The sequence below is a fragment of the Lissotriton vulgaris genome, chromosome 9 (assembly GCF_964263255.1).
Source record: "Lissotriton vulgaris chromosome 9, aLisVul1.2, whole genome shotgun sequence".
NCBI lineage: Eukaryota > Metazoa > Chordata > Amphibia > Caudata > Salamandridae > Lissotriton > Lissotriton vulgaris.
This window is the reverse complement of record NC_141697.1, coordinates 420,232,099-420,257,439: the sequence shown is the minus strand read 5'-3', so window position 1 is coordinate 420,257,439 and position 25,341 is coordinate 420,232,099. Positions and strand designations below refer to the sequence as shown.

At 51.1% G+C, this 25,341-nt stretch overlaps 1 protein-coding gene across 1 annotated transcript in view; it reads right to left on the bottom strand.

Annotated features, from left to right (window-relative positions):
- The window catches only part of RCOR1 (REST corepressor 1), a 745,358-nt gene that overhangs the window by 145,475 nt on the left and 574,542 nt on the right, over window positions 1-25,341 (bottom strand). The window contains exon 13 of the mRNA XM_086937837.1: window positions 20,377-20,612. Within this exon, the coding sequence (XP_086793963.1) occupies window positions 20,377-20,612 (236 nt within the window). The remainder of the gene's footprint in view (window positions 1-20,376; window positions 20,613-25,341) is intronic.

Below are 25,341 nucleotides of genomic sequence, written 5' to 3'. Positions count from 1 at the left end.
ATAGGAGGTGTTGCACAGTCCTTTATCTTAGCAGGAACCACAGGTGTGGGTGCTGCATCTGCTGGTCTCTTCTTGTGAGGTGTAGCACCTACATGACCTGTCTTTGGGTCGATGTAGATCTTTTGTCGAGGATCTGGTCGAAAAAGTTCCTGCTTGCACTACTGCCATCCGAGATCAAGACATGGTCGGACAAGTTGCCCTGATGCTGGGCCCACTGAAACTTCAGTTCCCACTGCAGAGCCCGCATCTGCCACCTGGCGTGATGCACCAGAAGGATGCAGGAGGCCATCCGCCCCAGAAGCCGCAGCGTCAACTTGACCGAGACTCGGGATAACTGCTGAAAGATCTGAATCAGAGCCTGAATATCCCGAACCCACTGCTCGGGAGGATAAACCCGAAACTGCGCCTAGTCCAGAACCGCTCCGATGAAGAGGAGCTTCTGAGAGGGACACAGGTGTGACTTCAGCACATTGATGGAGAACCCCAGCAGGCGCAGGAGGTCGGCCGTAGTCTGGAGGTGGCTGACTACTGTCTGGGGCGAGCCCTCCAACAACCAGTCGTCGAGGTAGGGGAAGACTGAAACCCCTAACCTGCACAGATGAGCTGCGACCACCGCCATCACTTTGGTGAACACCCGTGGAGCGCTGGTAAGGCCAAAGGGGAGCACGGTAAACTGAAAGTGCTCGTGGCCTACCGTGAACCGCAGGTAACGCTGGTGGGCCAGCAGGAGGGGGATATGAAAGTAAGCGTCCTGCAAGTCCAACGCTACCATCCAGTCACCTGGGTCCAGGGCAGCTAGGACCTGAGCTGGTGTCAGCATCTTGAACTTCTCCCGCCGGAGGAAGCCGTTGACGTTCCACAGGTCCAAGATAGAGCATAGGCCCCCTTTGCCCTTCTTGGGTACCAGAAAGTAGTGGGAGTTACAACCACACCCTACTTTTGGCCCAGGAACGCGCTCAATGGCCCCCTTGGCCAAGAGGGCCGTAACTTCCTCTTGTAAAAGTGTCAAGTGATCCCCCGACACGCGTTGGTACTGCGGTGGCATGGCTGGAGGGGTCGACTTGAAGGGGAGGGAGTAGCCCCTTCGGACGATTGGCAGCACCCACCTGTCCGATATGACAGTGCATCAGTGGAGGTGGTGATGGCGAACCCTGGACCCCACCGGCGTCACATGGGCTTGAAAGCTCGGACTAGGAAGGTTTTGAGGCGATGCTGCTTGGGCAGGTGTGGACTGGCCTCGCCGTTGTGCCCGACCGCCGCCACGGCGGTTTCAACGTCCGTCACCACGCTGGACGGTAGTCTGCGGCCCGTGGCTGGCAGGATGTGAGGGGGAGCCCCTTCCTTGGTCACGAAAGGAGCGAAAAGCAGCCGTTTGCAGGCGCGGGGCAGAGAGGCCCAAGGACTTGGCCGTAGCCCTGGAGTCCTTAAAGCGCTCAAGCGCATGGTCTGCCTTGTCGCTAAAGACGCAACGGCCATCAAACGGCATGTCCATAAGGGTGTTTTGGACATCAGCCGAAAAGTTGGCGGACCTCAACCAGGCGTGGCGACGAATCGCCACAGTCGTTGCCATCGCTCTGCACAGTGAGGCCGTGGTATCCAGCCCACACCGGATGGAGTACCGTGCCGCATCTCGACCCTCCTTAAGGGCTTGTCTGGACCTCCACTGGACATTGTGGCAGCACGTCCGTGACCGTGTCCCACAGAGTGGGTGTAACGGCCAAAGAGGCACGCGGTGTTGACTGACCGCAGCCCTAAACTCAGGGAGGAGAACACCTTCTTCCCAAACTGTTCATACCTCTTGAATTCCCGATCGGGCGGAGCAGTCGGGAATGCGGTCTGGGAAGTGGAGGCCTGGATGACCAGGCTCTCGGGGGTGGGGTGGGTGGACAAAAATGAAGGGTCGCCCGGGGCCGGGAGGTAGCGTCTGGCCACGTTCCTATTCACAGGCGGACCTGTGGCGGACTTGGACCAAGTGCCCACAAGAACATCACACAAGGCCTCATTAAACGGCAGCAGAGGCTCGGCCGAGCTTGGCTGCTGTTTAAGGACCTCAGCGAGGAGGTTAGTCCTTCGGCCGCGACTGGGAGCTCTAGGCCAAAGGGCTTGGCCGCCCGCGTCAGCACCACACTATAGGTTGCCCCCTCCTCCATAGCCAAGGTAGGAGGGGAGACAGAACCAGTGTCTGGCGAGGTGTCCAGACCACTGGCCTCCCCTAGCTCACCTGTCCACTTCTGTGACAGAGGGTCCTCAGACCCCTCCCAATCCCCCTTGCCACCCATCTCCTGAGACTCAGGACCAAAGGATGGGGTTGGGTCATAGAAGTAGAAATCTCCCATCGGCGTCGAGAGCGGCGCCGTTCCCGAGCCAGACCCGAATCGAGGGAAGGATCGGGGACTGCGCTGGCGGAGGCTCCACCCTGGGGGCCGGCGCGGTCGTAAGGTCGACCGGCGATGACCCGGATCCAGACCCAGATCCTGCGGGGGCCTGCGGTGCCGGGACCGATGTCACCGGCGGCGTCTGGACCGAAGCGCCCGACCCACTGGGGCCCCCAGTCGCCGCGGAGCCCGACGGAGGAGTGAACGACCTCATGGCTGTGAGGAAGGCCTCGATCTCCTCAGGCGTCGCGTTCTGCCCAGGGACCGATGGGTATGAAGCAGGCCGCAACGCCCAAACACCTGGCCGCGTCCCGCGAGCGTGGGGGGGGGGGGGGGGGAGGGGGGGGGGATTTGGAAGAGCGATGTCTCTTCGACTTCTTCTGCTTACCTGAGGACTTCGAGCCCGAAGACGCTTCCCGGAGCTATGGTGACTCAGACCCAGCGACCAGTCCCTCGACTTTCTCGCGGGACGGGACCTCGAGTGGCGCGGGCCGACTGCCGGAGCTCGAGTCGCTTGCAGGACCGCTCCCGTCTAGCTTTAGAGGTCAGGGCCCGGCAGTCGGAGCAGGCCTGGTCGTCGTTGTCGAGGCCCAGGCAATGAAGACACCGGCGATGGAGTTCGGTAACCGACATCAGCCGGTCGCAGTCAGCGCAAGGTTTAAACCCGGGCATCCCTACTGGCACCGTCTGAGTCGTTATACTTCGAAAAGGATAAAAAATGATCAAAAAAGTATAGTCAAAAGTTGACTAAGGGGTACCACTTTTTCCGGATCTGGGCTTGCTGCAGCGGATAAAAGAATAACTGATGTCAGCACGCGAGGGAGGCGTCTAAGTACTCCGGCGACATCCTCCCGGCGCCAACGACAGACGCGGAGCCGCAGACTACGCCTACCGACGCGCTGGGGTACTGCTACGCAAAAGTTTCCGGATCCAGTCTGACGCCTGGGGATATTCTAAGGTAAGGAATCTAATACTAACATGTTTCTTTCAGATATGTGGTACAGGGGCAGAAGTACTCACACGCTGACCCAATGGGATGGAGTCGTCTGCCTCTGATACGATCTGCAGATCAGGCGAGTCTTCTTTGGGAACGAGGGGAACCTCTTCATCGAAGATGTCTTCCGGTGCTGGAGCGGACCTCATTTCGTGTCGACGGGCTTTCGGATTGTTTTCTTTGATCGGAAGGATGTACAAGCTGTGCAGGTCGACTCGTCGTGTTCCGGCGATAGACAGAGGTTGCAGACCTCGTGGTGGCCGCTATGTGGGAACTTAGCTCGACAAACCAGGCATCTTTTGAACAGGGTTCTTTCCATGTGGTGTAGGCCACACAGCGTCGGTAGGCCCAGCGGCCCACGTCGATGATCGGAATGGAACTGATGACGTTTAAAGTATCGTAGTCTATGTCGAAGGTAGTCTGTTAAGTTTGGGGAATTTCTGCGCTTTCGAAGTTGCTGAAAAGTCTTTTTCTAGCTGGAGCGGAGAAACTTTCTTCCGAGCCCAGTGGCGGAAAAAACATTCTAAGGTTGGAGCCGATGCCCATGCGCAGTATTGTCCAAGGGAGGAGTCACCTATCTCGTGACTACAAAGACTTCTTCCAAGAAGACAACTACCTGCAATCATCCGAGCCCAACACCAGGTGGCGATCTAATACATAGTGTACAATCTGCAGCTCATATGCCTCGAACATTTGGGTTATCACAATTAGGACCATATATGTTGACTAGGAGCAAGTGTAGTCCCTGCACGCGACATAGCGAATCTCCCCTTCGAGTCCGTGTCTAGTGGTACCAATTTAAGTTCTGCTTTTGAGTTAACCCAAGTTATCACCCCACGGGCATGAGTTGTAAACCCTGGAGCATGTGTATTTCCCTGCAGCCCCCTACAGCAGAGTATACTGCTATTAAGAGGCAAGTGCAATTCCTGCAAAAGGGCGATGTCTACGTCGTGACTACTGTGATATGACAGGACCTTTCTCAACTTTCTGCGGTCATTAAGGCCGCAGTCATTCCAGGTCAAAATGTTTAATCTACCAGTTTGTGTCTGTGCCATGGTTGGTGCAAAGCCCCACTGCGTCTTGTGTGTATGCCCTGGTATCACTTCATACTATTATATGAAGCGCTGCGAGGCCTCCGGGTAGTTACGCGCTATATAAGTGCAATTTTCATTTCATATGGCATAATGTGTTACTCTTGATCCAGTTAGTCAGTAATGCATGAGTGCCAAACAATGAATGATGTCTCTGTACCCCTCCCTTCTGCCCCCCCCCCCACACACCTTGCATACCTCAACTCTGCAATGGCAGAATCCCCAGAATAAACCTACTGCGTCATACACAAAAACACAATATATAAACCGCAAACATCAGTTGCATGCCAGGTTGTGGTTCACACGTGCGGGCAGATGTTGGCTGGACCCTCTATCTGCCGTTCTTGATAGGCTAATAGCCTATGCCGTCCGCCATGCGGCAAATATAATGCATCTGTCTCACAACATAGCAGGTTTGAGCCCACAACATTTTTCGGCTTAGTAGTGCAGAGCACAGTTCTGTAAATCTACCTACAGTCTGTTAACACTATAACCATATCATAGTGCCCGTCACCAGATAGCAGATCCGCTATTTCCTCACCTCTTCCCACATCAGCAGCAATTCACGTATTAATTAGTATAAAACTCCCAAACCCCTCAAGCCATAATCTTATCTGTCAAGTTGAGAGTTCTGGCAACTAATCTTGATCCTCCAGACTGCCTCCAGTCGCTCCATCGCGTTCAGGTAGCTCGTTGCTGTGCGCTCTATCTTTTGACCATTCCTTCAAGGCTTTCTGCAATACTTTAGGGTCTGTGAAAATACTGGAGCAACCTTGTCGGTTTACACAAAGTCTCGCCGGGTACAGCATGGCATAGTCCAGATTTTGATCCCGCAGTTGCCTCTTTATTGGTGCAAATTGTCTATGTGCCTGCTGCAATTGAAGTGTAAAGTCCGGATAGAGCGAGGTAGCCGATCCTTCATAGATCAGTGTTTATTTCTCACGATCCGCCTTAAGAGCCGCATCCCTGTCTCAGTAATTCAACAGTTTGGTGAGGATAGGCCTCTGTGCTGCTCCTGGCGGAGGTTTCGGGCCCATCGAAGGTTGGGCTCGCTCCACCACGAACATCGGGGAGAACGTGCCTCATTCTAGCAGCGTCGTCAAGAGCTCCTACACAAATAGTTCCATGTTCCCCACATTTGTGGATTCCGGAAGACCCGTAATACGAAAATTACTTCTTCGGGATAGAGCTTCAAGGTCCTCCGCCTTATCCTGTAGAGTTCTTAGCAGCTTTTACATCTGCTTTTGCTCAGTGTCCATTTGTCTGAGCTTCCTCCACTTCTGTGACTCTGCGGTCCGTCATGTCGAACTGCTCCGCCTGCTTATCCATGCACTCTGTCATACGGTCCATTCGGTATGCCAGAGAGTCTATTTTATTATCGATGGTGGTCAAGCTCTTTTGCATAGCAGCCAGTATAGTACGGATGTCACTCTCTGCCGACTCTGGCACGTCATCATGTTCATTTATGTCCTATTCTGGTGGGTGCTCCCGGTTTCTGGATTTTCTCTGCTAAATGGAGCTTGGGCTGTGATTTGTCAACTTTCTTCATAGCTGCTGCGCAAGATTGTACCACAGCTAATTTCACAGTGCCCGTCCAGAGGCTGCAGCTCTGTACTCAAGCACCGTCGCAATATGTTCCCGCTCTGGGTAATCCAGTTGCTGCTATTTTTATGCCTCAGCTAAAACTCCGCCTCGCCGAGCGGCGGGATGAGTAAAAGTCGTTATGAGCTACAAAAGCGCCTAGGGTGGGCTGAGAAAGGATTCACAGCACTAGGCGAGATGTGGTTAAAGGAGGCCAATCAGCACCACCTAGACCGTAGCAAGAGAGTCCAGAGAGGTCCTATGGCAGTTTTTGAATTATTAGTAGTGCCCCGGAGGAGGGGGTCTGTGATGAGAGGGCTCTTTATTTCAGGTACGTAGGAGTAATGAGTGTCAGTGCCGGTGCCCAGTCTCCCACCGCTGCACTGGAAGGCCCGCAGCACAAGTTACTACTTGTGTAACGATATATCTGTAAGAGATATTAGTTAGTGATAGATTCCTTACCTTAGAATATCCCCAGGCGTCAGACTGGATCCGGAAACTTTTGCGTAGCAGTACCCTTGCGCGTCGGTAGGCGTCGTCGCCGTGATGACGTCTGAGTACTTAGATGCCGCGCCGCCTCCGCGTGCTGACGTCAGTTCTTAGCCACAGCTTTTCCGCACCAGAAGCGCAGAGCCATGACAAAAACCAACACTGGTGCCAAGAAACTAGGGCCCTGAAAGGGGATGACCTTAACCCTAGATATCGGTTCGCAGAACGGGGAGGATGGGTGGGTCGGTAAGGAATCTATCACTAACTAATGTCTCTTACAGATATATCGTTACACTAGTAGTAACTTGTGCATCTGAAAGAGACACGTTAGTGATAGATTCCTTACCTTAGAATAGATACCCCAGCAATACCATCCCCGTGGTGGTGGGTCTGCGAAACAATATTCACACCAGAAAGTCCTTGAGGACAGAACGGCCAAAGTAGCCGTCCCTCCGGACTTGACTGTCCAGGCAATAGTGTCTTGCAAACATGTGCAGCGAGGCCCACGTAACCGCCTGGCAAATGTCCTGCACGGGCACACCTCGGCCCAAGGCAGTTGTAGTGGCCGTGGCTCGAGTGGAGTGAGCCCTCAGCCCAGCAGGGGGCTCCTTCTTAGCCAAGGAGTAACACGCTTGAATGCACAAGATAATCCACCGGGAGATGGTCCGCTTGTGCACCGCTTTCCCTTTCTTAGCGCCTGCGTATCCCACAAAGAGTTGATCATCCACCCGGAACTGTTGTGTGCGATTCAGATAGAATGAGAGCGCACATTTTGGGTCCAGACGGTGGAGCCTCTCCTCCTCTCTCTCTCTCTCTCTCTCTCTCTCTCTCTCTCTCTCTCTCTCTCTCGGGGTGCGGAGGTGGAAAGAAGGTGGGCAACGTGATGGATTGCCCAATGTGGAAGGCCGTGACCACCTTGGGTAGGAAGGAGGTCCTCGTCCGTAACACAACCTTGTCCGGATGGACTGAAAGGAAAGGAGGCTTACAAGATAGAGCCTGGAGCTCACTCACTCTCCTGGCAGAGGTGATGGCTACCAAGAAGGCAGTCTTCAAGGAAAGAAGGCGAAGAGGACAGTTGTGGAGTGGCTCAAAGGGAGCGCACATCAAGAACGTAAGAACCAGGTTCAAATCCCACTGAGGCATCAAGAAGGGAACAGGAGGATAGGTATGAGTGATGCCCTTCAGGAACCGATTAACGATAGGGGATTTGAAGAAAGAAGGTTGGTCAGGCAGCCTCAGAAAGGCTGAAAGAGCTGAGAGATAGCCCTGGATCGTGCCCAGAGCAGAGCCCTGCTGGGCAAGAGAGAGAAGAAAGAGGAGAACCTCAGAAAGAGGGGCATTGAGGGCGATCCACAGCCTTTGCTGTGTACCACGCCACAAATCTGTTCCACCTGCAGGCGTATACCGACTTTGTGGAGGGACGCCTGGCTGCCAGAATGATGTTGCAAACTTCAGGAGGCAAGTCAAATGGCCTCAACTGTCGTCGCTCAATCTCCAAGCATGGAGGTGGAGACTGGACAGGTTCGGGTGGAGGACCAACCCCTGCTGCTGCGACAGAAGGTTCTCCTGAAGAGGCAGACGAACCGGGGGATCGACTGACATACTGAGTAGCTCGGGATACCAGTATCTTCGTGCCCAGTCCGGAGCCACAAGGATGACTTGTGCCCGGTCGCGCTTGATCTTCTTCAGCACTCTGGGCAGAAGTGGTATAGGCGGAAAGGCGTACAACAGACCGCAGCTCCACTCGCGACGAAAAGCGTCTCCGAGCGAGTGCCGCCTTGGAAATTCCAAAGCGCAGAACTGATGACATTGCGCGTTCTATTCGGTGGCGAATAGATCTAACCAAGGCTCTCCCCATCGCAGAAAGAGGCCTTGCGCCACGTCCGAGTTCAGACGCCATTCGTGATCCATCGAGCACCTACGGCTGAGTTCGTCCGCCCTGGCGTTCAGAGAACCTGCCAGGTGTTGAACCATCAGAGTCACGCCCTGATGTTCCAGCCATTGCCAGAGGCGCAGAGCCTCCTGGCAGAGGGTCCACGACCCCACTCCGCCCCGTTTGTTGCAGTACCATATGGCGGTGGTGTTGTCCGTGAACACTTGCACTGCACTCCCTCGGACAGACGGGAGGAATGCCTTCAGTGCCAGACGAATCGCCCGTAGCTCCAACAGATTGATATGGAGCCAGGACTACGCCGGAGACCAGAGTCCTCTGATCTCCGCCTCTCCCAAGTGGCCGCCCCAGCCCTGGAGGGACGCGTGCGTCACAACTACGTGCTCCGGTTGGGGAAGGGAGAGGGATCTGCCGTTGACCCAATCGCGGTCCATGAGCCACCACTGCAGCTGTCTCGCAGTGCCCTCCAAGATCAGGACATGGTCGGGCAGGTTGCCCTGATGCTGGGCCCAATGAAACTTCAGGTCCCACTGCAGAGCCCGCATCCGCCACCGTGCGTGATGCACCAGAAGGATGCAGGAGGCCATCAGCCCCAGAAGCCGCAGCGTCAACCTGACCGAAACTCGGGATAAAGGCTGTAAGATCGGAATCAGGGCCTGTATATCCCGAACCCGCTGTTCGGGCGGGTAAACCCGAAACTGCGCCGAGTCGAGAACCGCTCCGGTGAAAAGGAGCTTCTGAGAGGGGCACAGGTGTGACTTTGGCACATTGATGGAAAATCCCAGCTGGTGCAGGAGATCCGCCGTAGTCTGGAGGTGGCTGACTACTGTCTGGGGCGAGCCCGCCTTCAACAACCAGTCGTCTAGATAGGGGAAGACTGACACCCCTAACCTGCGCAGATGAGCTGCGACCACCGCCATCACCTTCGTGAACACCCGTGGGGCGCTGGTAAGGCCGAAGGGGAGCACGGTAAACTGAAAGTGCTCGTGGCCTACCGTGAACCGCAGGTAACGCCGGTGGGCCGGCATGACAGGGATGTGGAAATACGCGTCCTGCAAGTCCAACGCTACCATCCAGTCTCATGGGTCTAGGGCAGCTAAGACCTGAGCCAGAGTCAGCATTTTGAACTTCTCCTTCTGGAGGAAGCCGTTGACGTTCCTCAGATCCAAGATAGGGCGTAGGCCCCCTTTGCCCTTCTTGGGTACCAGAAAGTAGTGGGAGTAGCAACCACGTCCTACTTCTGGCCCAGGAACGCGCTCGATGGCCCCCTTGGCCAAGAGGGCCGAAACTTCCTCCTGCAGGAGCAGCAAGTGATCCCCCGATACGCGGTTGTGTTGCCGTGGCATGGCTTGAGGAGTCGTCTCGAAGGGCGATCTGCAGCACCCACCTGTCCGAAGTGACAGTGCGCCAGTGAGAGTGGTGATGGCGAACCCTGCCTCCCACTGGCGTCACATGGGCCGAAAAGCACGGACTAAGAGGGCTTAGAGGTGGATGCCGCGGGGGCAGGTGTGGACTGACTCCGCCTGGGTCCCCGACCGCCTCCGCGGCGGTTCCCATGGCCGCCGCCACGCTGGACGACAGTTTGCGGTAAGTGGCTGGCGGCACGTGTGGGGGCGCCCCTTCCCTGGCCACGAAAGGAGCGAAAGGCACCCGTTTGCTGGTGCGAGCCGAGAGGCCCAAGGACTTGGCCGTAGCCCTGGAGTCCTTATAGCGCTCAAGCGCGTGGTCTGCCTTGTCGCCAAAGAGGCGACGGCCATCGAACGGCATGTCCATCAGAGTTTTCTGGACGTCTGCCGAAAAATTGGCGGATCTCAGCCAGGCGTGGCGTCTGACCGCCACTGTCGTAGCCATCGCTCTGCCTAGCGAGTCAGTAGTATCCAGCCCATACCTGATGGAATACTTGGCTGCGTCCCGGCCCTCCACAAGGGCTTGGCCGAGTTTGGCCCGCACCTCCAACGGGCACTCTGGCAGCACTTCCGCCACCGTCTCCCACAGAGAGCGGGTGTAGCGGCCCAAGAGGCATGCGGTGTTGGAAGACCGCTGTCCCAAACTAAGGGACGAGAAGATTTTCTTGCCATAGTTCTCGTACCTCTTGGATTCCCTGTCACACCTCTCCCATGCCAGGAAGAACCATCTGTGACGGGAGCTTCAAAGGTCTTGCCGCCTTTGTAATGCGACCCCAAGCATTTCCAGCTACCAGGAGCAGGCATCCTTCCAGTCTCCCCTCCTTTTCTGCAGGAAGACAGGCGGGAAAACTAAGAACAGCCTAGAAGTTGTGCGTACCCTTGCAAATTCTACACCATCAGGTGGGGGAGGCAAGGTGAAGCCCACTCTTCAGTGCCCGCCATCTTGCAGATAGAAAGCACTCTCCAATCAGGATTAGGGATTGTGCCCACTTCCCCACGAGGGGTGAACACACCAAGAGCGAAGTCACCTTAAGGTCAGTAGCCCACTGGTTACTGAACTTGAGGCCCTTAAAACCCCCCTAAATACTGTATTTAGGGAGCTGCCCTGAACCAAGATGGCAGATTCCTGTAACCTACGAAGGACGGAAGAAGATGCCTGGCAGAGGAGACTGCAGAGAACAATTGACCTGGCCCCAGCCCTACTGGCTTGTCTGCAGTTTCCAGAGATCCTGCTCCAAAAGTCGCCTTGTCCTGCAGCCAGCGAGTTATAGAACACCTGGGAGGACTGACTACCTTCAACAAAGACCAGATCTCCTGCAAAGAGCAGCTCTGTTCAAAATAATGTCCAAAGCAAGACTCTGAGCCTGCTGAGGACAAAGAAACCTGACGCCTAGAACCACCACTGCACCAGACGGCTACGGCTAGAGTCAGAGAGGCCAACCGGTTCCAGTGAGTTCACCCTGTGTTGACCCCTCCAGGACTCCCCAAAGTCGCCTGCAGCCTCTGCACAGACAATGCCCCCCCCTCTCCCCCACCAAACTGCGAGTGGGCCGGTAAGGTGAAACCCGACCTAAAAAGACACCCCTGCGTCCAGCCGCCCTGGACTAGAGAATCTGAAGTGCACCTACGTCCCTGAGCCCTCTAACTTACACGCCCAGCTGTTGGTTCCTCCTGGAAGAATTCCTGGACCGAGCCTGCGGCTAAAAACCCAAACCGGCAATCCCATTGAAAACAACTGAGCCCTAGATGCCAAAACAGCACCCTGCACCCGGCTGCCCTTGTGCCGCTCTGGGTGCACTTTGTATGCCAACTCGGATCCCCCTTTGCCCTGAGCTTAAGTCCAGGAACTTTGCTTCCCCAACCTTGTGGCCTGCTTGTGAGGCCCTCTAGCCCCCATTTGATTACATTGGCCTTCAGCACTCTGCACCTGGCTGCACTACTGCAGCTGAGGGGGCTTTGAGAGTGCATCCTCGACCCTGGGGAACCCTGGTGGTTCTAACCCCAGAATACCAACTCCAAAACCTATGTACTTACAATAACCAATAGCACGGTTTTCTCCCATAGGACTGCACTGAATGACTTTTCTATTCTCGAAAGTAACTGTAAAGTAATTTTCGTTGACCAACAAACTACATTCAACTCTTATTTCACTGCATAAATATTGCAGAAAATATTATACTCGCCTGTACCAGGCCTGGCTTGGTTCTATAAAATATAACTAAATAATATTTTTATACAAACTGGGCTGAGTTCAGTCTTTGAGTGTGAGACATGATTTCTTGCCTGAGTTTGTATAATAAAAGCTTAACACTACTCTCTGATAAAGCCTTATTGCTCGCCCACACTACCACAAATTAAGGGTAAGGTATTAGCTTTCACCTCTGCCTACCCTTTGCAGTTCCACTAGACTCTGTGCACACTATACCATACTTTGGTATAGACTGTACAGAGCCATCTTCCTACATATAGGTTTTGGTGTATGGTACTGCATGCAGCGAGGAGATGAAGTAGTACAAGGTCAGTCTTATTCCTGGGTGATAAAGCTACTATTTAATGTCTGCTTGAATGGTTTACGTTACACCCTCCTGAATCTGTAATAAATGTTCATCATAGAAAAAGACATTTGTTTTTACATTATTTTTAAAGTTACTCTGTTGCATATTTTCCAAGACTGTGGCAATAATGACGATTTACCATAAGGGTTTGCTGAGTACATGTTCAGACAGGCTGATAGTAGTCCCAAATGCAAGGGCTGCATTTACTATGTTTGTGATGTCAAAAGCTATAGCAAGAATATGCTGCAAACAAGACACCAAGCTTGTCAATCAGCATGTTTTGATTTTTTTCCCTTAGCAAACGTAGTTGGCTTGCTGTTTCCGTAGGTTTCAAGGGCATAAACAGTCATTGTGTTATCAAGAACGATGTAAGTGGGTGATTACAGGGCAAAATAAATCTGAGTGAGGATGCCTTTAAGTGATGGATGTGGTGATTTTTGAAATCTTGGATTTAAAGAACAGTAGAAAGCTTTCACAGTGCTGTTCAGCTGTGATACAATTGTTTAAAACTTTTTGGATCATATCATTCTTTAAAGTTTGTACAGTATTCCTTTGCCTGATTTGGTGCCTGAAGGTTTGAATCAAATGGCTTTGTGAAGCCTTCTGCGCTTCATTTTGTGAGTCATGTTTTAGTTCTCACTTTAATTTGAGACTTTCCCTTTTCTGTTTGTTAAGTGTTCTACAGACTAACGTGAATCAGTTTGTTCAGGGAGATTGTTACACCGTAATAAAGATTTTCTAGCAGGGTCTGCTGAGTGAACATGTGCTTCGAATGACATCTGAATTAGGCTGAATGTAAGTTAGAGGTTGATGCACTTAGTCAGACACAAGGTTGTTTACTGGAGAGTGGTCAGATTAGAACTGTGGTTGCGATGAGATGTTTAGGGGCTTAAAACTGATAACATGTCCAAGAAGTGGTTGACGAACAAGTTACTTACCTTCAGTAACAAAATATCTGTAAGAGACATTTTAGTTATGGGTTCCTCACCTTAGAATTACCCCCAGGCATCAGACTGGATCCGCAGAATTTTTCTTCAGCTGTACCCCTGCGCGTCGGTAGGTGGCTGCGGTCGACTCAGCAATAGGCGCCGTGATCGCTGGAATGACGTTGCGTTATCTACTTAGACGCCGCCCCTGCGTGCTGACGTCAGTTCTTTACACAACATTCCATGCCAGAAGCGCAGAGCCATGCAAGACACTGACCTCGGGTGCACAAAACTAGGGCCCTGAAAGGGAGTCCCTTACCCTAGAAGTCAGTTCGCAGAACAGGAAGGATGGGAGGAGCGGTGAGGAATCCTTAAGTAATATTTTCTCTTACAGATATATCGTTACCGAAGGTAAGTAACTTGTTCATCTGAAAGACAATTAGTTGTGGATTCCTCACCTTAGAATAGATACCCCAGGAACACCAACCCTGAAGGGGTGTCTGCAAACCAGAAGGTTCTGGAGAACTGAATGGCCAAAGAAGCCGTCTCTCCAGACTTGGCTGCCCAGGCAGTAGTGTTTAGTAAACGGGTGCAATCCCCTTGGAGGTGCCTTTGTCACGAAGGAATAGCAGTTTTTGATGCAAAGAACTACCCACAGAGATCGTCCGCTACTGCACGGCCTGACCTTTCTTGGCACCCACATAGCCAACAAATAGCTGATCATCCATCCGGAATTGTTTTGTGCGATACAGATAAAATGAAAGCACATGTTTTGGATCCAGACGGTGGAGCCTCTCCTCCTTGTTAGAAAGATGCGGGCAGGAAGAAGGTGGACAAAGGGATGGTCTGTCCTATGTGGAAAGAGGTAACCACTTTGGGAAGGAAAGAAGGCCTAGTGCCAAGGACAACATTGTCCGGAAGAACAGCCAGGAAAGGAGGTTTGGAAGAAAGAGCCTGAAGCTCACTCACACTGCGAGCAGAGGTGATGGCAACCAAAAAGGCAGTTTTGAGTTGCAAAGTATGAAGACAGTTATGTAGCGGCTTGAAAGGAGTGCACATAAGGTAGGTCAGATTCAAGTCCCGGTGGGGTATTACGAATGGAATAGGAGAAAACAAGTGAGTAATGCCCTTACAGAAGCAATTTACAAAAGGGGATTTGAAAAGAAAAGGTTGATCTGGAAAGCGAAGACAGACCGAAATGGTCAACAGATAGCCCTTGAGTGCCCAGAGCAGAGCCCTGCTGGGCCAAGGAAAGAATGAAGAGGAGAACCTCTGAAAGAGGGGCAGAAAGGGGATCCACCACTTTCGCTGCGCACCATGCCACAAATGTGTTCCATCTACAGGCGTACACTGTTTTGGTGGAGGGACGCCTGGCTGACAACATAACATAACAGACTTGGGTAGGAAGGTCGAAAGCTGTTAACTATTGCCGCTCAATCTCCACGCAAGGAGGTGGAGAATGGACAGGTTCAGTGGAGGACCATCCCCTGCTGCTGCAACAGAAAATCCTCCCGAAGGGGCAGTCTGATCAGAGGATAGATGGCCATGTTCAGGACCTTGGGATACCAGATTCTCCGTGCCAAGTCCAGAGTCACAAGAATGACTAGGGCCTGGTTGCGCTTAATCTCCTTTGGCACTCTGGTCAGAAGTGGTAGAGGCGGAAAGGCGTATAGAAGACCGCAACTCCACTTGCAACGAAAAGCATTGCCCAGCGAGTGCCGCCTTGGAAATTCCAATGCGCAGAACTGCTGTCATTGCACGTTCTCTTCGGTAGCGAATAGATCTAACCAAGGCTATCCCCACTGCTGAAAGAGACCTTGCACCACCTCCGAATGAAGATGCCATTTGTGATCCTTCATGCACCAGCAGCTGAGTTTAAACACTCTGGCGTCCAGAGAACCTGCCAGGTGTTGAACCACAGGGACATGCCCTGATGTTCCAGACACTTTCAGAGACAAAGTGCCTCCTGACATAGGGTCAACAACCCCACCCACCCTGTTTTTTTGCAGTATCACATGGCAGTGGTGTTGTAAGTGAACACCTGCAGTACTCTTCCTTTGACAGAAGGAAGGAATGCCTTCAGTGCAAGACGAATCGCCGGGAGCTCCAGCAGATTGATGTGGAGTCCGGACATCCCCAGAGACCAGAGGCCTCTGATTTCCGCCTCCCCTATGTGCCCACCCCACCCCAGAAGTGATGCATCTGTCACCACTTTGAATTCTGGTTGGGGAAGGGAGAGGGACCTGCCGTTGACCCGATCCTGGTTCAGTAATCAGCGCTGCAATTGGTGTGCAGTGCCTTCCGAGATCTGGATGCAATTGGAAATATTCCCTTGATGCTGTGCCCACTGGAACTTCAGGATCAACTGCAGAGCCCGCATATGCCACCTGGCATAGTCCACCAGCAGGATGCATGAGGTCGAGTAGCCTCAGGGTCATTCTGACCAAAACCTGGGATTGAGGCAGAAAGATCGGAATCATAGACCGAATATTCCGGACCCGCTGCTTGGGTGGATAAGCCCGACACTGCACTGTGTCCAGAACTGCTCAGATGAAAAGGAGCTTCTAAGAGGGAATCAGGTGTGACTTCGGCACGTTGATAGTGAACCCCAGTGAATGCAGGAGGTCTGCCAATATCTGGAGGTGGGAGACGGCAACCTGGGGCGAGTGGTCGAGATAGAAGAAGACTGGAACACCTAATCTGCGCAGATGAGCTGTGACCACCACCATCACTTTTGTGAACACCCGAAGGGCGCTTGTAAGGCCAAAGGGGAGCACGGTAAACTAAGTGGGCTTGTGGCCTACTGTGAACTGTAGGTAACGCCTGTGGGACAGCAGGACGGGGATGTGAAAATAAGCATCCTGCAAGTCCAAAGCTACCATCCAATCTCCCGGGTCGAGGGCAGACAAGACCTGAACCAATGTCAACATTTTGAACTTCTCCTTCCGGAGGAAGCGGTTGATGTTCCCGAGATCCAAGAAAGGGAGCAGGCCCTTGTCCAATTTGGGCACCAGAAAGTTGTGAGAATAACAAACACAACCTACTTCTGGGGCAGGAACTAGCTTGATGGCTCCCTTGGCCAAGAGAGCTGTAACTTTCTGGTGGAGAAGGGCCAAGTGATCCTCTGACATGCGATGAAATTGAGGTAGCATGGATTGAGGGGCAGTCTCGAAGGTGAGGGAGTAGCACCTTTGGACTATCTTCAAATCCCACCGGTCCGATGTGATGTTGAGCCAGTGGGAGAGGTGATAGCGAATCCTGCCACCCACTGGCGAATGGTGGCCCTGAAAGTTCGGACTATGAGAGCTTGGAGGCTGCTGCAGAGGGGGCACTGGTGTACTGGCCTGGCAGCTGGCCCACGACGGTGGGTCGAACGTCCCCAGCCATGCAGAGGCTAGACAGCTTGCGCAGGCCTGTAGCTGTGGATGGAATATGGCAGGGCACCCCTTCCGTAGCGACGAAAGGGGCAAAAATAAGACAGCGCAGGCGAGAGGTAGAAGCGAGGCCCAAGGACCTGGCCGTAGCCCTGTAGTCCTTAACTGGCTTGTCCAAAAGTGTAGCTTGGACATCACCCGAAAAGCCAGTGGACCTCAGCCTGGCGTAGCGTCTTGGGGATATGGACATGGAAATCATCCTGCACAACAAGTCGGCGGTGTCCAGTCTAGATCGTATGGCGAACTTCCCTGCGTCTCTCCCTTCGGCAATCGCACAGGAGAGCACGGCCCGGGCATCCTCTGGGCACTGTGTTAGCACCTGAGCGACTGTGTCCCACACAGAATGGGAATAACGGCCCAAGAGACATGTGGTGTTCACCGACCGCAGTCCTAAGCTGGAGGAAGATATCATTTTCTACCCAAGATGGTCCAGCTTCTTGGATTCCCTATCAGGTGGAGCAGTAGGGAATGCACCCTTGGAAGTCGAGGCTTGGACCCCCAAGCGCTCAGGGGTAGGGTTTTGGGAGAGGAAAATGGGGTCGCCCGGGGCCGGGTGGTGGCGTCAAGCAATTATCCTATCCACAGGGGCTCCTGTGTTTGGCTTGGACCAAGTGCCCAAAAGGATGTCAGTGAGGGCCTCATTTAACGGCAACAGGGGCTCCGAAGAGGCTGCTGCCGGTTGAAGCACCTCTGTCAGGAAGTTAGTCCTGACCGCAGGAAGGTCAAGATTCAAGGCCTCAGCCGCCTTACACAACACCACTGCGTATGCTGCACCCTCCTCCGTAGCCTTGGCAGGGGGAGATAGCATGCCAAGATCTGGGGAAGTGTCCAGACCACCGGCCTCACCCAACTCCTCTCTCCAGTCCGGTTCTTCTTACTGGTCTGCCAGAGGGTCCACAGACCCCTCTCAGTCCTCCAATAGGACAATAGGGAACACCAGGGGAGAACAGCGGTACAAAAGTACCGGTCTGCGCCGTTACAGACGTCTGTCCGTGCCCATATCGAGGCCTGAATCCCTGGGGTCTTGCGGCACCGGAGCCACCGGCATCAAAGGCCTACAACCCACTGCTGAGTCCACGGGGCCCTGCGGCGCATCAGTGGAGTCGGGCTGCCCAAAGACGGAATGGAGGGTGTCGTAAAAGCTACGAAGTTGGGTATGGGTTGCTCCGGCTCCCGGAAAGGGCGGGAGGCTTGGAGCCAACCCAACAGGCTACGTGGGCGGAGCCGGGAGACAACCATCCACAATCTGCATCAGCTGAAGGACAGGGAGAACAAGAAGAGCGACTATGCTTCTTTGCCTTATTTTTGTGCTTTGACTTACCCAAAGACGAAGACTTTGACAAGTAGTAGTGGTGATGGGTTAGCGACCGGTCCCGCGACCTCCCTCTTGACCAGGACCTCAAGTGGCGCGGAGAAGACTGCTGGGCCTCCAGAAGCTTTCGGAACCACTCCCACAAAGACTTCCGGCCATGGCCTGGCAGTCGGAGCACGTCTTTGGGTTGTGGTCGCGCTACAGACACTATAGGCACACAAGATGGGGGTCCGTTACTGACATCAGTTCGTGGCAGGAGGCACAAGGTTTGAAGCCGGTCTGACAAGATGACATCCCTGTGCACCAGGAGTTGTGAAGACTAGAAACTAAGTCGACAAAAAGAGTCAAAAAGTGACTTGAGGTACCGCTCTCTCCGGATCTGCACTAGCTGGCGCTGAAAAAGAAACAACTGACGTCAGCGTGCAGGGGCGGTGTCTAAGTAGATACTGCTACGTCATTCAGGCAATCATGATGCAAACAAAAAACAAGGAGTTGACCGACGCCACCTACTGACGCACAGGGGCACTGCTTAAGAAAAATTCTATGGATCCAGTCTGACCCCTGGGGGTAATTCAAAGGTGAGGAATCCATAACTAATAGTCTCTTTCAGATATCTACTTTTACCTCTGCCTACCCCTTTGGGGGTTTCACTAGGCTCTGCACACTACCTCACTTTGGTATAGTATGTACAGATCCAGCTTCCTACAGTGTGCCCCTGCATGGGTATACGCATGTGCCCAATGGCACATGCTCACCCGATGTAGGGTACGAGCAGCTCAAAACTGTTGAGTGCTTTAGCAAGACGTTGTAGGTTTCACCAGTAAGTGTAAATCTACCCAGAGGTTTGGAATAAGAGAGCAAGGACACCAGTCACTTACTATGACTGGTGTACAGCCACATCCATCTTAGACATCTGGCAGGAGTGAAGAAAATGAATGGTAATATTGTGGAGGTGGACAGTATGTTCTGGACCCCTGTCTGAACAACCAGAGTCTTCTCTACAGCTTGAGTTCAGATGTTTTGCTTAAAGAAATGTAATGGGGTAAACTAAGTGATATACTTTAAGTCAATGAATAAATGTCTATGAAAAAATAAAGGAAACCTGCTTTTATCAAATGGTAGGTTTGAATGTGTTCCATAAGGAATGATTCTGGATTGAGAATGACTTGGAAAAAGATATCAAAGCACTGGATCGCTCTTCATTAGAAGCATTCCCTCATAGGTGGCAAAGCCTTTTAAGGAACTTTGCATGTTAACAATAATAAAAAAAATGTTTTAAACAAAATCAACACCCGATTTGCATGGCAAACTCTTGAAGTTTGGAGACATTGTAGGGAATGTTCAGGAATAAAAATCCTCACTGACATGAAAGCCTGAGGTTATCTAACGAATAAATAAATAATGCAGCTTTATAATGGAGAGGGTGTGGTACGCGATTCATTGTTTCAAAGTAGACAGCAATTCTTTGGTTACTCCGCGACAAGTGATAGCCACCAAGCAGACAGTCTTCGAGGGTAGTCACAAATGAGCATGGTAAATCTACTATTATCTAACCCACCAACTATGGTCAATGAAGCGTTTTGTTCCACTGGTTCTTGCTCGATATGCCATTTATTTCAGACACCAACCAAAGGCAAACGCGTCTGATGAATCCCAAAATGGACAAAGTCAAACTAATAAGGAATGCACTTTTTGAATGGGAATACAAGCAAGGCCAGTCCTTTTTTGACATTGGTCGAATTAAGTTTAAAGGTTTAGCTGCAGTCTCAATCCCTTTGATTTTAAAAAAGTGTTAACATTTGTAAGACAAGAATAAACGTCTCAGCTACACAACCCTCAAACTTTGGTACAGCAGAGGAACAATTATTTAAGTGTGAACTTTAGGGCACAGACTGGGTTAAGCAACATGGAAGGACAGTACATGGGATCCTTGGCCATAGTAATTTGGCAATTAGTAATTAGGCATAGCTTCACTAAATGGTGGTTTGATAATAGGGCATTAAATCTGGATAAAAGCACGTTGCATCTAAACCATTACCCTTACAATCTCTTCTCACACTTGGTAGTTATTTTCTGATTCTTTTGAAATTCCAGGCCTCTCTAAGCTGTTTACATATGGGTGCTGTTGTTGGAAATATAAGTTCACTCCTCAATTAATGTAATTAGGAAAGAAAAGGAAATGTGCAAGAATGGATTAACATATATATTGTTCTACCTGTGTATTGTTTAAAATGCTGGCATTGCAAAACACTGAAAACTATCAAAAGTTGCCTTTATAATAAATAACATTATCATACGGTAGCGGCTTTATGTCCGAATTACCTCCTCTTCCTCCTCCTCTTCTGACATTTTAATGGCAGGATCAGGCAATTTTATAAGCTTCTCAACAGTTTCTCCATTTTCTTCCCCTTTTCCATGCTCCGCCTCCCACTCTTGTAAAACTTCATCTATGTTGAAACGGCGTCGATAATTTACAAAAAAGTTTTTCACTTGCACCACTGATTTGTTTCCAATCACATCAGAGATAGCCTGAAAATCACGGCCATATTTTCTGATTGCTAAAAAACAAAAAACATATGCGCCTGTTTTTTTTTTTTATTTTAAGTTTCTGAAACGCAAGACCATTGTAAACATTCTTGCTAAAAGAGGCAATATAGTAATGTACCAAGTGCAAATAAATGTACAAATCAAACCTAGCAGAATTAATTCAAAACACACATTAGGGTTAATGCATTTGATAAAAAGGGTAAAGATTTTACTTGAAGTAGAATGCATGCAACATGCTTTCTTTGACCATTACCAAATTACTACTTAGTCCTAATGAGACTGGGAAACCAGAAAGCTTCACCTAAACCTTTAAAATATTGACTAATCTAATGATCTTACCTAAGCATTCTCCATTTAATGTGGGTGGTATTTTCAAAACATTGTAAAAATAGAAGGAACAATTACTTACCTGTAACACATTGTTATCATTTCCCGATTTATAGGGTGAATGAATCCTCCATTTTAGGTGAAGAGACCAGGACATTTTAAAAACACTTCTAGTAACTTATGAGTTATCAGTGAGGAATGAATGGATACTTGTAGTCCTGGTTCTTCTTTGTATTGATCTGAAGTAACATGTTAGAATAACTCCCTCGCTATGTGAGGGGGACCTGGACTACTTCTTCCAAAACAATTTCAAAGAGTGCAAATTTAACATGCCAAGTGTACAAAGTCACTGTCTAGATATCGCATTTAGACTGAATTTTCAAAATCTATAGTCCGGTAAATAGTCAAAGTCATCTTATCCAATTTGCTGAATCCATACCTCCCTTCACAGTCCTTGTGCTCTGCTGATGATGCATGTTAGAAGAGCACGGGTGGTTGGTCGGTCCTTTTGCGCTAAAGCCCCTGCCCTCTGAAATGCCCTCCATTATCCTTTAAGGCATATCCAAAACCACTTGTCCATTAAGAAATCGCTGAAGACCTAGTTGTTTACCATCTACATTTTCTGCTGCCTCCTCCATTTTCTCAGGGTCTCTTTCACAGTTGTGGCTTTTTAATGAAACTAGCGCTGGGATGCCCCATCGCTGAGGCAGCCATGTGCTTTACAAATCATATAACATAACATTACTGAACTACATTGCTGCATTCTGTACTTAGCATGCTGCTGTGTGCTGAATGAGGCCAATGAGGATAAGAAGGTATCCATATACAAGGTGAAGGGGAATGTGGAGATATTAGTCAGCAGATGCCTTGTCTGAGTCTTGAAACAATGATCTAGACACTTAAGGCTAATTCTTTGGCACGTCTGCTTTGGAAAGCCAGATCAGGTGCGATACCGATCTCCCAGCAATGGCATGATTAAGGTATGAGCAAGGCTTCTTTTCACTTAGCAGACCATTTCAACATCAAATGTGCTGCCTTACAGTAATTTGGTATCTGGAAGTTATAGGACTCCCTTTATCCTCAGTCAACAACTTCCAAAATAGTCTGGGTGTATTCGGGCCCCATATTAAGTGACTAAACATTTTCTATATATCTTTTAAGCTTCATGTCCGCAGGGAAATGTGCAGAGTTTGAAAAATATATAAGTATTAGAAGCAAAATCATTTTTAGATTTGCCCCTCTACACAAATCTGATATGAACAAGATATTCTAATGCCTTAAGCCCTTTCTAAGCACATCTAGCAAGGTTACTATACAGACCTTGTGAAAAAGGTTTTATGTACTACTAAGTCATCAATTCACTTCCTAGCCCGCTGTCAAGGTGGCATTCGTTCCCCCTAGTTTCTGAATGCCCCCACCAATTGTTAAGTTCAGAATTTCAGATTTGCTATAGTTTACTTTGAAGCATGAAAGCTCACAAAATCCATCTACACCTAGGACCACCTCAGGGATAGAGGGACTATGGACCTATTAAAATAAGTAGTATTTATTCTGCAAATAAGTTGATCAATCAATCAGGGGTTTATAAAGTTCGCTACTCACCCGTGAGGGTCTCAAGGCGCAGCTTCGGATCAGTCGAAGAGCCAGGTCTTGAGGCTCTTCCTGAAGGTGTGCAGAGTGGGGGAGCGTCTTATGTTGAATGAGAGCTCCTTCCAGGTTTTTGCTGCGACGTAGGAGAAGGCTCTTCTGCCTGCTCCGGTTCTGCGGATGTGCGGGGTCTCTGCCAAGTCGAGGTCAGTGGAGCAGAGGTTTCTTTTGGGTACGTGCAAGGAAGTGTGTACCTTATAAGTATCAGCCCCTAACGATGCTCTTGCTCTCTGATCCTAAGGGCCAGAGACTCTACTGTTAGTGCGAACAGCAGTCAGATTGGGTACTCTTGACCAGTATCCCTCACTTTTTTGTGAATGGCTCGGATGTAATGCCTATCACAAGTAGCTCAGCCTGCAACTGACAGGGGGCTTGTTTTGCAGATACATTTTTCAACATTTAAGAGCCCTTTCGAACCTTGGCTACTATTTGCATGAGATGGCTCCAATCCACTATCCAAAACTTTCTCCGCATCAAGTACCAATAGCGCTGCCAAGATCTTTTCCCATTGGATGTCTGTAATCAAATGTGAATCCTCTTAAAACAGTCAATCGTTTGCCTTCCCCTATAAATAGAGGCTGATCTGGATGACTCAATGTGAGAAGTTGGCCCGATATGCAGCGTTTGCTATTCTAGCGACGACTATGCATCGGTCCAAACGACCCTTATGGTGATTGGTTGTAAGTCAACCTTAGACCAGCTATCCTAGTAGCGTGGATACGAGCAGTCTTCGGGCTAAACTCTAGAGGGCGTGTTAAGCCAGCTGTTATACCATCACATACCCCTTGAACACCAAGTGAAAGGACACCACACAAGTGTTATGAAAATAAATAGTATATTTATTAGAATCACAACAGCCCTGTACTCTTTATGAGGACAGGGTACTAAGCACAGAACAAAACTCTTAGGAAAATACTTCAAGTGCACAATTAAAACAAATGCCGGAGGGCACGGAAAGTTTAGTGGTCTCGGGCGGACCCGATAAGGCAAGTCGGAAGCGAGGGACTCGGGACCCTAAAGTAAGGAGGCTATGCAGGCACCGAAATGCCGAAGTTACCTAGCCACGAGGGATGCAGCTGCATAAGTCTTACAGGCGTCGTGGGTCTTCGCTGACTAGCCAGGAGCCGGAAGAAAAGGAGTTGCTGGCCGGCGACCAGTGATGAATAGTTTGTAGAGATCCAAGCCTGGATCAGTGATCGTTGATACCTGAAAGCAGAGGGGACCAAGTTCGTACTACTAGCCAGTAGTCAGAGGGTACCAGGAAGGCACCGGATGGCCGTCACCTCGACTAGGTGAGTGGGCGACGCTAGGCTCTGCAGTCTCACGGACCCGGAGGCGTTGTCGGCGACCAGGAGGGAGGTGCGAGCTGTCCCACGAAGGTTGATGCTGTCGGCGTCGCTGGGCCCAGGATTGGGGCAACAAGCCTTGGCAGATTTCAGGGCCACGTGGTGGGCCTAAAATGGCGTCTTGAGGGGACCAGGAGGGTCCGGGGTGCTTCTCTCAAAGAAGGAAGCAAAGGCTAGTCTGGAGCAACCAGACCAGCAGCGTTGGTTGTCGGATGTCGTCAAAGAAGGGCACAAGCCAGCGGCTAGTGACCAGACAACGTGCTGAGCAGCGAGCAGAAGGGCCCCACGCAGATCGTGGAGATGCTGGGAGACTGCACTTCGGTGCTGGAGCTGCTCAGGGTCGGGGCTTCTCGGACCCCAGAGCACTCACCAGAGAATTGCTTCGATGGTCGTGCTGATTAAGAAAGCGTGCAGGTTTTGATGATGGCCGGTCCCTCGAGGTCTCGTCGCACCCACAGATCTCAGCTGAGCTGACGATGTGGGTAGAGGTCAGAGGTGCCAGGGAAGCCGGTTCTCGTCGAGCTGGGCCGTCGGATCCTTGAGGAAGGACTTGCAGCAAACCGCAGAGTTCTTAGATGGTGCCCGCTGGTGCAGGGTGACTACTCCTTAGCCACAAGGGAGAAATCTTGAGAAGAGTCTCGAAGTCCTTTCGTAGAAAGTATTCTTGATTCAAAGATTATCTAATTTGGAAGGGTCCCCGCTCCGGCCTTTATCCTAAAGAAAGGGGTGGGTACATGACTAGGTCCTGCCCTAGGGGTGGGACCAGGAAGGGGGGTAGTTACACCCCTCTCCCCCCTGCTGGACTTTCCCCAGTTCAGGGGCTGCGCGCCCCTGGAACTGGTTCTAGCCGGCAGATGCGTAGTGAGCACCGGGGTGCCACTCCGCAGTCACTTTCTTGCAAAGCCCTACCTACCCAGAATACACAAACCCTGTCTGGGACGGTGCGAACACCGCCCTTGACAGGAAACCCTTTGTCCGAGCTCTCCTCGCTGGAAGGACTCCCAGCAGCAGGAGGTCAGACTCGTGTCTGTGGTGGCAGCGTCCATTTTGTGGAGCTGAGGCTTCAGTTAACTTTAACCGGGGTTCACAGTTACGTACATGTCGTGTCCCTCTAGAAGGGCGGAAGGCTAACCTCGTCGCCAGAATTGGTGAGGGGGCAGCATCCCGATTCGTATGACACCTTACTCGACATGTCTTGATAACGCGATACCGAAGTTACCGATATGATACGCGTTATCATGGAACAGCCATTGGGTCTTGGTTCCGCAAGCTGCAACCGGGCTCGGCTCGTGCCAGAGCCCAATTCACACGGTTCCATGCACTCTGCCTTCAGGATTGTCAAGGCCTGCCATAGGAGTGACTGATAGGAACTCGGGTGTCCATTTTAAGGTTAGGTATAGGGATACTACACCAACGGGCG